The sequence below is a fragment of the Syngnathus scovelli genome, chromosome 15, assembly GCF_024217435.2.
Source record: "Syngnathus scovelli strain Florida chromosome 15, RoL_Ssco_1.2, whole genome shotgun sequence".
In the NCBI taxonomy this organism is placed as follows: domain Eukaryota; kingdom Metazoa; phylum Chordata; class Actinopteri; order Syngnathiformes; family Syngnathidae; genus Syngnathus; species Syngnathus scovelli.
Genome location: NC_090861.1, coordinates 8,991,898 through 9,007,696, shown reverse-complemented (window position 1 = coordinate 9,007,696; position 15,799 = coordinate 8,991,898). Strand labels below are relative to the sequence as shown.

General features: G+C 49.1%; 1 protein-coding gene across 5 annotated transcripts; it reads left to right on the top strand.

The window, feature by feature from the left end:
- Positions 1–210: 210 nt before the first annotated feature.
- Positions 211–8,844, top strand: lcp2a (lymphocyte cytosolic protein 2a). 5 transcript variants are annotated; one of them, XM_049742417.2, is made up of 34 exons: positions 211–587; positions 898–960; positions 1,073–1,119; positions 1,251–1,316; positions 1,608–1,636; positions 1,745–1,779; positions 1,853–2,033; positions 2,149–2,243; positions 2,522–2,579; positions 2,649–2,714; positions 2,839–2,858; positions 2,945–2,964; positions 3,034–3,108; positions 3,186–3,204; positions 3,276–3,285; positions 3,355–3,433; positions 3,513–3,565; positions 3,723–3,757; positions 3,850–4,003; positions 4,133–4,218; positions 4,322–4,406; positions 4,470–4,535; positions 4,601–4,623; positions 4,780–4,799; positions 4,933–5,043; positions 5,118–5,136; positions 5,211–5,226; positions 5,309–5,381; positions 5,600–5,652; positions 5,853–5,914; positions 6,015–6,089; positions 6,199–6,348; positions 7,689–8,103; positions 8,205–8,844. In XM_049742417.2, exons 1-34 carry the CDS (start codon positions 510–512, stop codon positions 8,720–8,722), a joined length of 2,955 nt encoding a protein of 984 aa, XP_049598374.1. In that variant the 5' UTR covers positions 211–509; the 3' UTR covers positions 8,723–8,844. The 5 variants fall into 5 exon arrangements, with proteins under 5 accessions (XP_049598374.1, XP_049598372.1, XP_049598373.1 ...); XM_049742415.2 differs by having other exon boundaries at positions 3,276–3,433; positions 4,325–4,406; XM_049742416.2 differs by having other exon boundaries at positions 3,276–3,433; positions 5,880–5,914.
- Positions 8,845–15,799: the final 6,955 nt, after the last annotated feature.

Genomic DNA, 15,799 nt, shown 5'->3' with positions numbered 1-15,799 from the left:
GACTAGCAACTCGAGATTTTCAGCAAAGAACAAAGAGATTTTTTTTGCAAATATCTAACGGTTAACGACAACTAACAGTTGTCAAACGTGAAGTGGAATTCAGGCTATAAAATGTGTTAAAACTCCATCAAGTCGAAATTTAAGTGTGTGTGTGTGGGGGGGGGTTACAGACGCAAGATGCTGCTTGGCCTTCCCCGGTCCTCCCCTCTGCACAGTCACTTCCTCCGAGGTTAGGAAAGGAAGAGCAAGTGAGAGAGGCATTGACAAAGCGGAGGAGACAGGAAGAACTAAAGAAGCCATCTTGGTTCCCCTTCAACACGTCAACGTGAAAGCCCGACAACGGTTTTGGGCCATTTTTCAGTTGAAGCAAACCACTGGGCTGGGTGAGACTGAACTTTAGCTTGTCGCAGAGGGCACGGCGGAAAAGAGGAAGCGCTGGAGGTCGATTGTGAGGCCTCAGCAAAGAAAACTTATTGCAAAATCTCGGGCGGCGAGGGGTGGCACGTGAGATGAACTGCGGCCGGGCGCCGTCCCGCTCGGAGGTCGAGGAGTGGAGCCCTCAGCAGCTGGCTGACTACCTGAGGAAGGTCAGGCTCAATTTTGTCAATTGTGACAAAGGGAAATCCAGCTGAAGCCCGTCTCAGATGAGTTTGGGCGGGAGGCCTGCTCGTGGCGGCAGGATCACTCGCGCTCGTTGCCTTTGTCGTTTTTGGCTTGGCTTACGGCCATCGTCAAATGTCTCCAGTTGGTCCGACATGCTGTCTGGAACACACAAGAGGGCGCACAACATTTTACAACTTTTTCTTCCTTTGCTTGCATCCTTTCAAATGTTTCTTTTTCCGAAAGGCTAGTTTTGGGAAGAGGCTCCATGCTCGTGTGCCTTTGTATGTGTTGCAGATGAATTTGTCCGACTGTGATAGAACTGTGTTGAAGAACTCCATCAACGGAATGAGATTTGTGGTAAGTTTTGACGTATAGACAGGGAGAGCCGCTACCCACCTTGACCCCTGCATCTGGACATTACTTCTTCATTTTGGAAGAAAAAAAGAGATGCATCAATTTGTGTTTGCAGAACTTGAGTGAGAACGACCTGCAGAAATTCCCCAAACTTCACACACCGTAAGCCTTTTGAATAAATTAAAAACAATCGCAAAAGTTTCACGTGAGGTGGCAGCGCTTCATGCGCCTCCAGAGATTTGTATACCGGCCTTTGAAATTTCAAATTTCTCATGCTTTGTGTGTCCTCCCAGAATTATTTCCAAGCTGAGCGCTGACATCGGCAAGAAGGAAGAAAAACGAGGCCCGTTTGGTAAAAGGTGGGTTCCTGTTGCAATTCACGCATTAAAGACAAATAAGACGTCGTCTCGTATGACTAAGACACCACCTTGCGTCTCAAACCAAAAACAACTTGACTTTTGTCTCATGAACGCTGCCAGCTTCACGCTAATATGCGCCGGAAAACGGCATCCATTGAATGATCGTGATGCACGAACTGGTTTATTCAGTTGACACTCTAGGAAATGAGCCCATCATTGTGACATTTTGTTTGCAAATATCGTTTGAATAAACGATGCCAATTCACCGAATGTTCTTTCTCTCCATCGCAGACCCGTGATGCCGAAATGTCTTGAACCAGGTAAATAAGCCGGGCGATAACGGGCCGCGCCGCTATTTGTCCTGAAAATGTGAACAATTATCAGAGGTGAATCGTTCCCACAATTTAGTCTTCTTCTATCTTTAATAGTTTGTGACGTGGAAGGTTCGGGCAACGACCTTTCTGTAAGTCGATGTTTCCGGCGGCCAGTCACCGATGACTCGCAGCTTATCTTTGGGTCACGTTTTGCGGCTCCAGGACGTTGACGGCAACGATTACGAGAGTCCCGACGGCGAGGACAGCGGCCATAGCGACTACGAGGAACCTGACGACAACGCGGTAGCGGCAGAGGCAGGGCATTACGGACTCCCCACCCCGGAGCCCGCAGAGGAGTTGGCGCGCATGCACCGCAGCGCCGTGCGCGACACCGAATATATTGGTTGCACTTGACATTTTTCACAATCCTGTCCGATGCCTTTTTGGTTCGCGTATGCGCTATGGCGGAAGGAAGCAATTTCTTTAGCATGAACGCGTCTCCTCCGCCCGGATGGCAGGTGGTAGGGATAAACGCACATCGTCTAGGGGGGCGCCGCCTGCTGTTTGCCCCCGACCCCCGGCGACGTCGCGCCCAGCGCTGTCACCTCGAGTCGTGAGTAAAATATGACTTTAAGGTGCCTTTGACACGTACCCAAAAGCTGAGGATTTTCATCGAAGGCATGCTATTTCTAAGAATGAGATACGCGCTGTTTGAAATGCGCATGAGTAACACGGCGTCATGACAGGGTGGACGCGCAAAATGTTGCTGCCACTGGAAAGATGCACGTGATCAAAATGAGTCATTTAATCAAATAACCTGCCTCGGGGAGCAAAAGCGTGTTCAAAAGTGGCAGATATTGATTCTTGATATTTTTTGGGGTGTTTGCGCAGCCGGTGGAGTCCAGCCAAGATCACTCACCCCACCCTCCTCGGCGAGCATCAGAGAAGTGTGAGTGGACACAACAAATCCCGTTAAATTTTGCAAGGTGTGGTTGGTACGTCACGTTGTGATTTTTAGTGTTTCCGGGACCGCCCCAGATCTTCCGCAGCAATAAGCCGGGTCGAAGTTCCTCTTCCGTTGGAGGTACGGAGCATCTGAAAATACTGCACTAGAAAATATCAAAACGTGCAGAATCGTTCAAACAAAAGTTTAATGAAGCCAAAACAAAAGTGGATGAAAGTAACTTTTTTTGGGTTGGTCTTGGCAGGTCCTGGTGTAGCAGAAAGGGTGAGTGTGCCATGTCTTTTGCAGTCACTGAGCCAATCAATCAAAGGTTAAAAGGCTTGCTTGTATCTTTTGGCGGTGTGTTACAGCCGGGTGTCCCCTCCCAAAGGTAAGCGAGCAAATAAAGCGCCGCGCCGCCCTGAACGATTCGCATTTTCTTGGGTTTGCCCCTCGGCAGGCCTCCACCTCTGGCACTGCCTCCTTCCTCTGCAGCCTCTGGCAAGTTTCCCGTCAAGCCCCCTCCTTCCGGCAGGTAGGTCATTTGTTCGCCCCAAATGGCTAATTTGCTGGGTGAACATCTCATGACTTTTGGGCGATTTGTCGTTGCAGGGCTGATGGCGCCAGGGAGGTGAGTTCAATGTTGGCGCGCAGCGTGCGCGCCACAAGCATCTCACTTATTCCCCTCTCGTCTCCTTCTAGCATGCCAATGGTGAGAAAGGTTCAGTTGGAGAGCCGGACCATTTGGACCCAATCCTAAAAGCTGACTATTCTCTCGCAGCAGCTAGACTCAAGTCTTTCCCCGTCTTCCGTAACAGTCCGCTGCCCCGCCCCAATCCCACAGGCTGCCACGGGGACAGGTAGAAATTCATGTGACGCCGCCGCCGGCTTGAGACTAAAGCCAATGAAGACGAGTGGGTTCTTTTTGTTATTTGACAGTTTGCCTCCCGGCTCCACTAGTGTGGGCTCGCTGCCTCTGACCGTCTCCTCCGGTAAGAAGCATTTTCAAACAAGTCATTGAATAACGACGAGAACACTAGTTAGAATCTTGCCGGTGTGTGTGTGTTTTTTTAAAATGAATGACATTTTAACTGTTTGCTGAATGTCCTCATCTTGAGTTTTAAAGTTCCGCCACTTGTTTTCCAACAGCTCCCGATGTTGAGGGCTGGGACGATGATGAGTTTGTGAGTCCGATACTCAGTTGCCTGAAAAATGGACGGCGAGTCCACTCAAAACATATTTGAACGTATGTACGCGGTTCCAAATGCACCTTCAGGATGATGAAGACGCCGAGTACGAGTATCCAAACGGCAGTGATGAGGATGTGGCGAGCGATGATGCGGCTGGCAATTATGAACCTCCTCCCGCAGAACCCCGGGAGGAGCCCGCTTGCAGGACCTTCGCTCCCCTCGCAGAAGGCCAGTACATCGGTAGGACGCCCGTCGCTGGTTTGGCCCCAAAATCATTGAAACAATGGTCCAGAGGAACATTTTTGAGCTGCGTGTTAGGGTGGCTTGGACGAATGTGTTATTTGTGTTAGCTCACCTACCTCCCTTCAGATAAACAGGTGTCCTCCAGAGGCCCGCTGCCAGCAATTGGTCTGGGTCTGCCGGTCTCTTCGCGTCCACCTCCGTCGCCCCGCTCGGTGAGACGTCTCAAAATCTCAGCAGTCGCTTTCAGCCTTGGGAGAATTTAGCAGTTAGCATCCTAGTGGTGGCTACCGTGTCATAAAAGCAATTTAAATTCAGCAGCCGGCAGAGCTGTCGTTGGGCCGAGATCACTTGCCGCGGTGTGCCGGACAAGCGGTGCTGCTGCCGCCGCCGCCTGGAAAATGTGAGTAACCACAACGGTCAGCGGCATCCCTTCCAATCTCACAAATCCGTGCTCTGTGTCTAGCGCTCGCAGGGCCACCTCAGATCTTCCGCAGCAACAAACCGGGCCGAAACTTGTCTCCCTTCAGAGGTATTGGGAAACCACAAGCTCTTAAAGACAACTTTCAAATAGTGAAGCTCCTCATTTGTCTCTAGGTCCCAACGCAGAAGAGAAGAGGGTGCGTGTGACACACAAGCGAAATAAGCGACGAATGTCGCAGCCTAGATGAAACCGCTGCAAAGCAACGCTAGCAGTTTGGACATGGGGACAATATCATTTGCAGCAGTTGACGCTTTTGTGGTCCTTTCTTAAAATCTCTATGTGTATGTTACAGCTGCCAGTCCATTCCCAAAGGTAACAGACACACCTGAAAACAGCAAGTTCAGATGTGACGGGTGCGGCTGGCGAGTTGAAAACGTCTGCCGGGTGGCTCGCCTGGTGACGGCTTACCTGGTGACTTTGTGTTGACGAGCGTGCGTGTCTTCAGGCCTCAGGCGGACGTTCCGGATACCCCCGCCAGGTCCAAAGCTCTCCCATTTGGCTCGGCCTCCGTCAGCAGGAGCGATGACTCCTCTGTTGGGCCTCCTCCTCCTAGCAGGTGGCCCGACCGCCTTCTGCTCAGCCCAAAAGAGTCCACTGTCAAATGACAATAGCATTTTTTGGGTGTTACAGGTTGGACGGAACGAGGGAGGTAAGTGCGGTTTTGACAAGGTAACACAATCGGGTGCATTGTGAGCATTCTTTTGTCTTCTGTTGTCCTTGTAGCAAGCACACGGTGATGGTGAGAAACCTTCCGTCTATCCCATCAAGATTGGGGCTTTATGAGCATGATGACGAGATTAAAAGCATTCTCTTCTTTTCAGTGGCTAAATGCAACACATTTCCCCTCCATAAAAATCTGGCGCCCCGCCCGGCACCTGGCCGCTTTGGAGACAGGTAGAAAGTCACTTCTATGAAAAGTCGACACAACCCTTTTCAAACACTGGGTTTCTCGAGACCCAATGAACTCGTTTAAGTTTTGAAACAAAGATGTGAACTCATGGGATTGCACAAGTCTGCACACCGTCATACGAGCGGGATGCAGCGGTGTTCAGTACACACTTGCCTTGGGTTGATGTTAAACAAAGTGCCTTTTCGTTTTTGTCATCTTACAGTTTGCCTTTTGGTGTCACTTCTGTTGGCTTAGTCTCTCATAACGTTCATCCAGGTAAGAAAACACTGTGACGTAATAAGATATTTACTAAAGAAAATGGCATTTCACTTTTTTGCGCGTTTGCTGAGACGACAACTAGAGGGCACCATTCCTCAGGGTGACATTTTATCACGCGCGATTAGTCTTTTCCGCATAAATAAAGACTGCGTTGACTGATTAATCTCTGGCTGAATGTGTGCGCGTGGCCCATGCAGATAACAGGAGCAACTTTTTTGCCTCAGAGCGCTTTCATGCTCCACCGCAAAAAGCTAAACAGGTAACGCTTCAGATTACACAATCATCTATATCAGGAACGTTTTGGTCATGGCAATAGTTCAATCACAAGAAACAAATCAACTCTGTGCATGTACGCATAGGGAATGGACCCTTGCTGGTATGTTGGTAAAGTGACCAGGAGTCAAGCTGAAGGCTATTTGAAGCAAGTCGGCAAGGTAACGCACGCCCACATTAGCCATACTTAAGCCAAATAATATTGAAGACAAAAAAGATTTCTCGAGCCAATCGAGACTCACGTGCGCTTGCATGTGCGCGTTCACGCAGGACGGAGCGTACCTCGTGCGGGACAGCTCACACCAGAAGAGCAACCAGCCATACACACTCATGGTGCTTCACCACAACAAAGTGTTCAATATACAGATCCGCCACGAGGACAATCAATTCCAGCTCGGAACTGGACTCAAGGCCCAGGAGGTGAAGCCAATTTCATGTAATTTTCATACTTTGTGAATCGTGACTCAAAGTAACGCCTGTGTGTGCGTGTGTGTGTGTGTGTGCGTGTAGTCCTTCCCCTCCGTCTGTGACATCATCAACTATCACTCCCGGTGTCATCTGCTCCTCATTGACGCCAAGAAACGGTGCTCGAGCCAGCAGAACCAGTGTCTGCTGTCAGAACCCGCAGGCATTTCCATGACCCCACCATAACAGCACTCACAAGAATATATTCTTGATCCTCTACAAGGAGCTGAGACTGTTTGTAGTGTACACGCGACTATGTACAGGAAGTCAAAACGGGCAGCAACACAACAGCTCGCCGACTGAACAAAAATGCGCCATAAACTTCTATTTTATTTCTGTACTACGATACATTTGATAGAAAGCAGCCAACAATATTATAGAGTGCTATAATTCCTCATTAAAATAGACATGACAACAATTTTTGTTGTTTCTGTGGGAGGGGGTGGGGGGGGCTGGATGAAAGTAAAGGTAATGCCATGCATTTGAGTAGGGAAAGACAATTTGACATCACATGACAGAACAGCGCCGGGACCCGCATACATAGTCCCAGTCATCAGTCATGTCTTGTTTTGTCTGCGTCGGGTGTCGAATGGATGCAGTCGCTAACTGACGCGCAGATGCGCGTCATTGGGGCTTAGGGATCCCTGAGACAAAAAAAAAAAAAAGTCCCACCGGTGTGATAAGAAGGCGCGTCACTTTTGTCTGCGAGGTTACAGTCAGCACTCGCTCGCGCATCAAAATGCTGCTCTCGCATCAAGATCATCATGCGCAATTTGATAGAAATCAAGGATTTGCACACGCACACAAAAAAACACATTAAAAGGAGGAGTGAGTTTGTGCGTGCGTGAGTCACATGGTGAGCAGAGGACACTAGACAGCAAAAAATATGTGAATTACCAAAAAGTAAGAAGTTAAAGTACTTAGTGGCTTTGTCACATTTTTGTGACTAATTGAAAACATTAAATCTTCATTTAACGATATATTAATGGCATTTAAACAAACCTAATGTGATGTTAAGCAGATGAGTAACAACTGAAATCGTAAAAAGAGATTCAATCAGTCATTGTCATCTGCCCCAGGGCAGGAATTCAAGCCGCCAACAACCACTGCGTGTGTGTATGCGTGTGTGTGTGCGCGTGTGTGTGCGTGCGTGTGTAGTCGCAGCCAATCAGCTTGCATGTGGGCGGTACCTCAAAGTATAAGTGCAGATGTCGAGAGCCTGCGGACAGGTGTCGCGTGTGTTCAACAGCATCGTCATGACATCCTTGGTGCCTCTTTGCCATCTCCCCCAGCAGGAGCTCCAGCCTCTGGCTTTGGATTCCCACGACTTCAGCCTCTACAGTCCTCCGCCCGAGGCCAGCCGCTTCTCAGCAGCGTGCCTCCAACCAGGCCGCGAGTCCAGAGAAGAGCGGCCTCATGTTGGAGCTGGCTTCTACGACCTCCAGAATGCCTTCCTAGCCGGCGGGCCCTGGTACTCGGTGGAAAACATGCTAAGTCTGGCCCGCCCGCCGTACTCCTACTCTGCCCTCATCGCCATGGCCATTCAGAGTGCGCCCTTGCAGCGGCTGACACTGAGCCAGATCTACCGCTACGTGTCCGAGCACTTCCCCTTCTACAGCCGAAACAAGGCCGGTTGGCAGAACTCCATCCGGCACAACCTGTCGCTCAACGACTGCTTCCGGAAGGTTCCACGGGAGGACAACAATCCGGGTGAGTTTCCTGAGAGAGACATCGTGACCATGCCAGAGTGTCTTTGAGCAAGATCCTGAGCCCGTTGAACCCACTCCTAACCTTCATCTTTCTTGCCGCAGGCAAAGGGAACTTCTGGACTCTGGACCCAAACTGCGATAAGATGTTCGAAAACGGCAACTTCTGCCGCAAGAGGAAGAGTAAAACCGACACGGCGACTTCCACCAAGAAACGAAGCAAGTCCTCGTCCTCTTGGCCCAAATGTCCCGGCGCCGAATTTCCCGCCACGTCAGATCAGCATATCTCATCTCGGCCACCCGAGTCCACACGGGTCCTGGATGAGCCCTCGTTGCTTCCTCCTCAGGGGCTCGTCTCCTCACCAGGACCCGTGGTGCCGCAGTGGGACACCTGCAGCTCTTCTTCTTCTCGTTATGCCTCCACTATGTTCGTCCCTTGTTCTCAGTCTGCCCCTCCTCACTTCTCCTCGTCTCTGTACGCGGACCCGGAGACTGCGTGCACGCCTCCGCTGGAGTTCCAAGAGGAGCGGCCGGCGGAGTTCGACTTCGTCCAGTCTCAACTCTTGGGCCACCTCATGAATGATCTGCCCCTTGACTCGCTGGTTCTCCACCAGGGACTCTGATGTCCACTTGATGCTTTGAAATGTCCATCACAGTGTGAATGACGCTATTTATTATCGTTGTTATTGATATTTTATAAGTTCAAAGTTGGGTTCAACGTCGGAATTAAAGCAAATACAGTAAATTGTGTGTTTTCGAGTTCTTGGGATTACAGCGTCCAGAGCAAAAATTGCAAGATAATCTGACAAAGGCTACACTTGAATGGGGGGGGGGGGGGGACAAAGAAAAGAAAACACAATGGTATTTTTCATTCGTTAAAAGTCACCTAGTCAATGATGCTATTTGGTGTATGGTATCCATTTTTTTCAAATCAGGAAATTTTGCTTGTATCCAAGTAGAATGACTTTCACTCTGTCACTGAGTGGGAATTGAACAACAACACCATCAGAGGCTGAGACTCGCCTCTGTGATCCGATTTTTAGTTTGACATAATTGGATTGGAATTGTGAAAAAGTTTGGAAATAACGATTTCAAGCGGAACCCTCAGCGTTTCATTCCTTTGCCACATTTTCATGAAGAATGACGAGGACTGTGCAGTGATATTGAGCAAAGCGGGAAGGCTCCGGTTCCCCACGACACTCAACATAAGCGGATCAAACGCGCTCATTGAGGACAATAGTGAAATACATTCAAGAGTCAATCAAACTTGAAACTTGGAAATCAAGCTGAAAAGGCAGAAGGGCCTTTCGAACGCCATCAAAGTGCTTCACAAGACATTCCGTGACAGCACTCGCACGTCGCCGTGGTGACAGCGCCCTATTTGGCGGGTCCTGACAGTGCTCCTGGAATCCACATCGCACACACAAGCCTCGGCATGTTTAGGCATCACGCCGTCGTCCATTGATGTGGACGCATGCATAAATAGGCGGCGCACGCAGCCAATCAATGAGCCCGAGAGACGGCGAGCGTTTACAACACAAGAGGCAGGAGTGTGCCGTCTGTTTAGGGCCCGCATATGCCTCAGAGGAACCCCCGAGGTCCGCCGCATTAGCGGATTTCACTTTAGAGTAGTTCACTTTAGCGCTTTACGGCACACACACTATTTAGCCTCTCGCCAGCTTTTGAAAGCAACAACATTTGTCGTCACGTTAGTGTTTGAGCAAGCAGCAGAGGCGCAGGCAAGCACAAGCAAAGCACCCACCACACTCTAAGAAATCAGGCAAGCTGTTTGACATTACACTTTACATTGCTACATTTGGTTATTCCTACAGACTGTGAATAATTACATTACTTGTTTTTATTCCACATAAATAAACAGAACATAATTATTTGTTCCCTATTTTCCCCGCCCCAATACTGCCCCCAGGTGTCCACAACAAAAAACTGTTGAAAATGAACCAAAATAAAGGGCTGCTGTTAAATAAAGCAATTAACTAAACAAATAACTAGTAAGTGTAATTTTGACTAATTAGAGCTATACAATTGCAGCGTAGAAAGGTGATTTTTATCTTGGGTTAGATGCGCAAAGGGTGCCATTGCTTACAAACTAATAGGTCAATTCAATGGTCAAAATTTACAGGATTTTTGTCAGACCTAGGTCGCAACTCTAGTTAGCAAGTTAGCTAGAATTTCATCAATTTTCATCATTCAACAACTACAAGGCACAACAGAAAATTCTTACGGCGCTGCGTGTCATCGCCATGCTAGTTGCTAAGCTTAGCATAGCAAGTGAGCCGTCGATAGACTTTTAGTGCCTCCCCAACGAGCTGTGAGATATTCCCCAAATAATTCAAGCGGATTGCTAGCATGCTAGATGTTTGCGTCCTTCCGGTTTGCATCGATTTGCATTGCATTGGGCTTCCGAGTTCTCAAGACTCTGTGGTATATGGTTTTAGTTGCTTCGCTGGTCTCCAAAAAACACTCGGTGGTCGGTGGCTGTTTCCAGACAAATAAGCACTTCAGGGACCACGGCTGATTGGGAAAAGATTTTATTCAACCGATGTCAGAGTGAAGTCTTTCCAAAAAGTTGAGTGGCCCAAGGCATGGATGTAAAAAAGCCCCCCAACCCCTGTCAGGCCGGTATCTTTTATACCTGGCAAGGAGCTGATGTCATGGCTTTGTGCACCAGCTGCGGTTTTCAATCTACTAGTTTACTTCAGTCCTAAAAAGGAGATCTTGACCAGCGCTGTTGGTGATGGACGAAAAACAGCCACTTTACCTTATTATAGGATTGCACACATTGCTGAAACTGAATTCTCCCTGACCAGCAAATATAGAATAGAACCGTGTCACTGACGCCAGGTGGACATTCTAAGGCCACCTACAGGAATAGAGAGGGAATTCCAAATTACACTTCATTCCCCCCTTCCGGGACAAAGTAATAGTCCCGGAAACGGTCTAACAAAAGATGACATCGGTAAAGGTCCAAACATCTTCCCCCAACCAAATTTTATATATGCTCACGTCTACAATTTGGCCCAAAAATCCTCAGCCTAAATCACGCTCAAGGCATGCTACGTAAGGTTATTTTAACTAGGAAAGCTTAAACTATTTAGTTAGTCAATTGCTCCTTGACAACAATCTGAGGCATCTCAGGAACCACAAGCAAAGAAAATTGAAGTCCACATTATTCAAACGACGATACCACCCCCCCTTAGGTAATACCCTTACAACGGTGACAAATTGCGAAGTAATAAATTTGGTGTGGCCCGTTAGAAGCCCCAAAAAGCTGCCGGCCCTACCTCTAGAAAAACCTCGCCCGTTTAATGACAAGGAAAAAGAGGAAGGCCCCTTCTACAAACCCCAGTGGTTCCCCTCACCTGGTGTCACCCAGGTGTAAGGAGCCCTGGCACATTACAATCCACAAAACAGTATGAGCTCACCAAACAGTATGGAAATGGAATGACATGTCCACCTAACACCAAACAGTGAAATTGTACCGTCACATGATCAGCATGCCAGCAGGTAACAAAATGAGGTAAAAATATTGGAATAAACAATGAGGTATATAGTAATGAGGTATCAAAACATGCTAGTGGTGCTACGCCGATGTTCCCACTCCTTCATCACCTAACTTTGGGTTTTCATTTTCGTGTATAGCTCTATTTTTTGTATTTTTCTGATATTACTTCTCCTCTCCCATGCACTCCCCTTATCATTTTGTTATGTTTAATCCGAGTACCTGTCAGTCACTATCATTTCACCAGAGTAAGTCAGATCAGTCTTACAGTCGATCGGGAGCAGCGGCATCTAGGTCTGGTCCCTTGGCATTACCACGCCTATCCACCGTAATATCATGGCCTTTGCGCAAGTCATTATCACAGTGCAAAAACAAAGCATCACACATAGTGATATCCCGAGCGCCCCCAACACCTGCGCCACTATCGTCCCCACAGGTCCCAGTCTATCCTGTATCCAGCTGGTTGCTGACCAACCAGCGCCCTCAGACGGCCCAAAAGAATCTCGAATGACTTTAAGCGCGTCGATGATACTGGTAATGTTGTCGGTGTTATCAGGGATCAAAGTGTAGCAAGCATCGTCTGTCAAGTTTAGGGCTATGCACAACCCCCCTTGCCTCGCCAAGATATAATCCAAAGCCATGTCATGTTTAAGCAGGGTCAACCGATGACTCTTTTGGGTAAGTGACAACTGTCGGAAGCCCTTGATCGTCTCATTCGCAAATCCCTGGAGGGTATACGTAATATTATCAATGTGATCTGCCAAAAATGTCACCCCATACCAGGGAAAGATCCCAAGGCCCCATTTTTCTCCCAAGCTAATTCTCCAATGGATCCGTAGTGTGAAACGCCGCCATCTCCCTCTTGGCCCTGCTTGGGACCGCCTGATAAGTCTCCCCCTCCGGCTTGGGGCCCCTCTTTATTGTCATCACCTCAAACGGGAGCTTCAGGGTAGCAGAATAGCAGCAGCCCAACCATCCATAAGGCAAAAACAAATACGCTTTAGTCCCACATACCCACCAGATGTCTCTAAGGTTACCTATGGTTGTGTTTCCAGGCACCGTGCGATTCTCCACCATCACCGTAATCGCATTATAGGAGTCGGGTAGAGGAAAGGTCACCGGATGGATGGCTCCCCTTTCCCCCCATGCTTCACCTGAGAATTGCATAGAGTAATAGTCGCAATCTGCCACCCCCATAGGCACCCCCGGACCACCGTGAGTCACATTAGAGCAAAAACAGGCGGGCACCTTTATAGACGGCACATCTATGGATTCTGGCACTGCAACTTGAATGTCCTCATGCACGGCGAGCATATCCAAATAGGGAAGTTCACTTATCCATGCGCACACCCCTGTGGGCTTAAAAATCTTCCTGACCTGAGCGTCAGTTTCAGGTGCTTTCCACGACTGCTCGTACACCAACCAAAACAGTAGCCTAAGTTGGCAATCGTCGGATACCGGCACCGGAACAGTCTGAAAAACAGCTTTCAGCGTACTTGGTGATTTTACCCTTACCAAGCACGGCCCACTCACTGCCTTGGACGACTTGATCGAATGCACCATCAGTTGATACCACATGTTTCTTCCTGCCCATTCATCAACCCCCGGTAATGCCAAAGCATCGAACCCATAAGCCTTCCAAGCAGCTTCCCGTCTTGCCATAGCATGCAAATTGGTTCGCACCTCCGCCGGGGACCAGTCTGAGTCCGCAAACGCTTCGTGGACAGGTCCTGGAACGTCAGGCGTCGGCTTTACCGCCTCCGCCGTTGTCATGAGCGTCTCCGACGCGGCCGACTGCGTTTCAATGTTGTCGCCAATCGTTGTCATGGATACAATGTCAATTTTGATTGTGACTGCCTTCTCCGTCTTAACATACTCCGTGACTGGGCTGTCTGGTTGTTCGTCATCAATTTCTTTTTTCTTCGTCAATGTCACGAAAGTAACACTGTCTACCGTCGTTTGGTCGCCCATGCGTTCTGCCTTTCCCACTCCCATTTTGAAACAGGTACACGTATAGTTTCCGAAATCAGTCATGCCAATTTTTGTCAGAAATAGAGCGCAATCTCCTAACACCTCAAATCGCCTATATGTATTTAGTAACAGTACATTGTCCACATGTGTTCGCTGAGCCAGGGCAAGGATGTTACCGGTGTTGTCTTCCCATTTGGCGGTGTGTCTGCACAGGGACCTTCCTGCCCTTGCGCAATTACATGGCAGTATGACAGCTCTTCCCAACACTCCCTCAACATTGCTCAATGTAACGCTCCGGCCGGACTCTGGGGCGGACTGGGCGTCCGTCGCTGGGTCCTGTAGGGTGACCGTGTCCATCGGGGACACCATCTCCGGTGGTAGTTGGCTCGGAGTCGCTGTGTGGAGGAGAGTCACCTGTATCTGGGGAGGGCGCGTCGTCAAGATTGACATTGTCGAACTGTTGGCTTCCTCGGCCGTCGGCTGTGTCGCCCCCGATGTCCTCAGGAACAGATACAGCAGACACGTTATCCACCACAGCTCGACCTTGCCCGTCTTCATCCCGATCTGGGCCCCTGGGCGACTCTGGTTCTGGCAGTTGTTCGGAGTTCTCGCAGCCACGACTCCCTCTTTGGGGTTCTTCATCTTTGGGCACCTTGACGCAGTGTGTCAGATGGTACCAAGTTGGCGACCCTTTTACTTGCACCGCTGTTCCGGTACAGTGGACAACTTCAAATGGCCCCTGCCGTCTTTCGTTGTACCACTTGCGGCGGAACACTTTCACATACACCTTGTCTCCTGGCTGAACTGTGTCTTTAGTATTAGCTTCGAGTTTCTCTTGTGCTTCTTCTTGTTTCTGCCTGTCAACAACATAGGTGGACATATTCCTATGTATCGTGGTTAAATGTTTGACATAGGCTTTCATTTCGTCCTCCAAAATTGACAGGCTTGGGCCTTTCCCACTGGTACGCAAACACGGCGAAGGCATGCGTCTACCGGTTACCAATTCATGTGGGGTCAAATGCAAATCGCGGAGTTCACTCGACCGGCAAACCATCAGTGCCAGTGGTAAGGCAGCTATCCAATTCAAGCCTGTGTTGACAAATTTTGGAAATTAGATTTTTTATGACACCGTTAATTTTTTCACAAATGCCTTGGCTTTGTGGATGATACACTGCTCCGAGCCGCTGTTTAATTCCCAATTTTTGCATTATGATTTTGACCGTTTTATCCACAAACTCTCTCCCGTTATCTGAAGAAATCCTATCCGGCAGACCCCATCTGCTGATAACTTCGCGGCACAGAAACTTGGCCACAGACTGAGCATCTTTCCGTTTAGTTGGACAGGCCTCCGGCCATCTTGAAAACCGGTCTACGACCACCAACATATATCTTTTCCCTTCGACAGGTTGTATCATGTCGACAAAATCCACCACTAGTTCTCTCATGGGGCCATTAGGAGTCGGGATGTAACACGTGGGTGTGGCTACCCATCTTCTCACATTGTTTTTCAAACAGATTGCACATTTTCCAATTACCTGGTCGATTTGTTCGAGCAAATATGGCGCCCAAAACCCGTATTCTGCGGTTATTTTTCTCTTTACCTCCCCCCTTGACACATGGGCCAACCCATGTGCCTCCTGGATTAACAGTCCCAGCAAATCTGGCGGCGCCACTACCAGACCTTCGTGACTTCTCCACAGTCCAGTAGGGTCTTGACTCGCCCCCCTTTGCTCCCAAAGGTGTTTATCCATCGGGTTAACGGCTGCCTGCATTAAGATTACATCTCTGAGTGTGACCCTGTCTTCGAGGTCGACCTCATGCGTAACCAACAAAACTTTACCTTTCTGGCTGCCTTTCGTGACAGCCCTGGCTGCTTCGTCCGCCACTCTATTTCTCTGCGTGACTCTGGACGCATCGGACTTGTGGGCAGCACATTTTGCAATGGCTATTTCTCTAGGTTTCATCATGGCCACCAGCAGCTTCATTATCTGCGCATGATGCTGGATGGGGGAACCGTCAGTCTTCTTGAACCCCCGATTCCTCCACACAGCACCAAACAGGTGGCACACGCTATGCGCATATGCCGAATCTGTATAGATTGTCACTCTTTTCCCTTCTGCGAGCAGGCATGCTTCTGTTAACCCCACCAGTTCAGCAAGTTGGGCCGAGGCCGGTTGTGGCACCACTTCGGCTTTGATCGTTACAAACT

Excerpts from the sequence above, each read along its gene's own strand:
- lcp2a (XM_049742414.2), top strand. The coding sequence starts at position 510 with ATGAACTGCGGCCGGGCGCCGTCCCGCTCGGAGGTCGAGGAGTGGAGC. Across the intron at positions 6,090-6,198 it reads ATTTGAAGCAAGTCGGCAAG|GACGGAGCGTACCTCGTGCG; the intron begins GTAACGCACGCC and ends GCGTTCACGCAG. Across the intron at positions 6,349-7,688 it reads CTGGACTCAAGGCCCAGGAG|GAGCTCCAGCCTCTGGCTTT; the intron begins GTGAAGCCAATT and ends CTCCCCCAGCAG.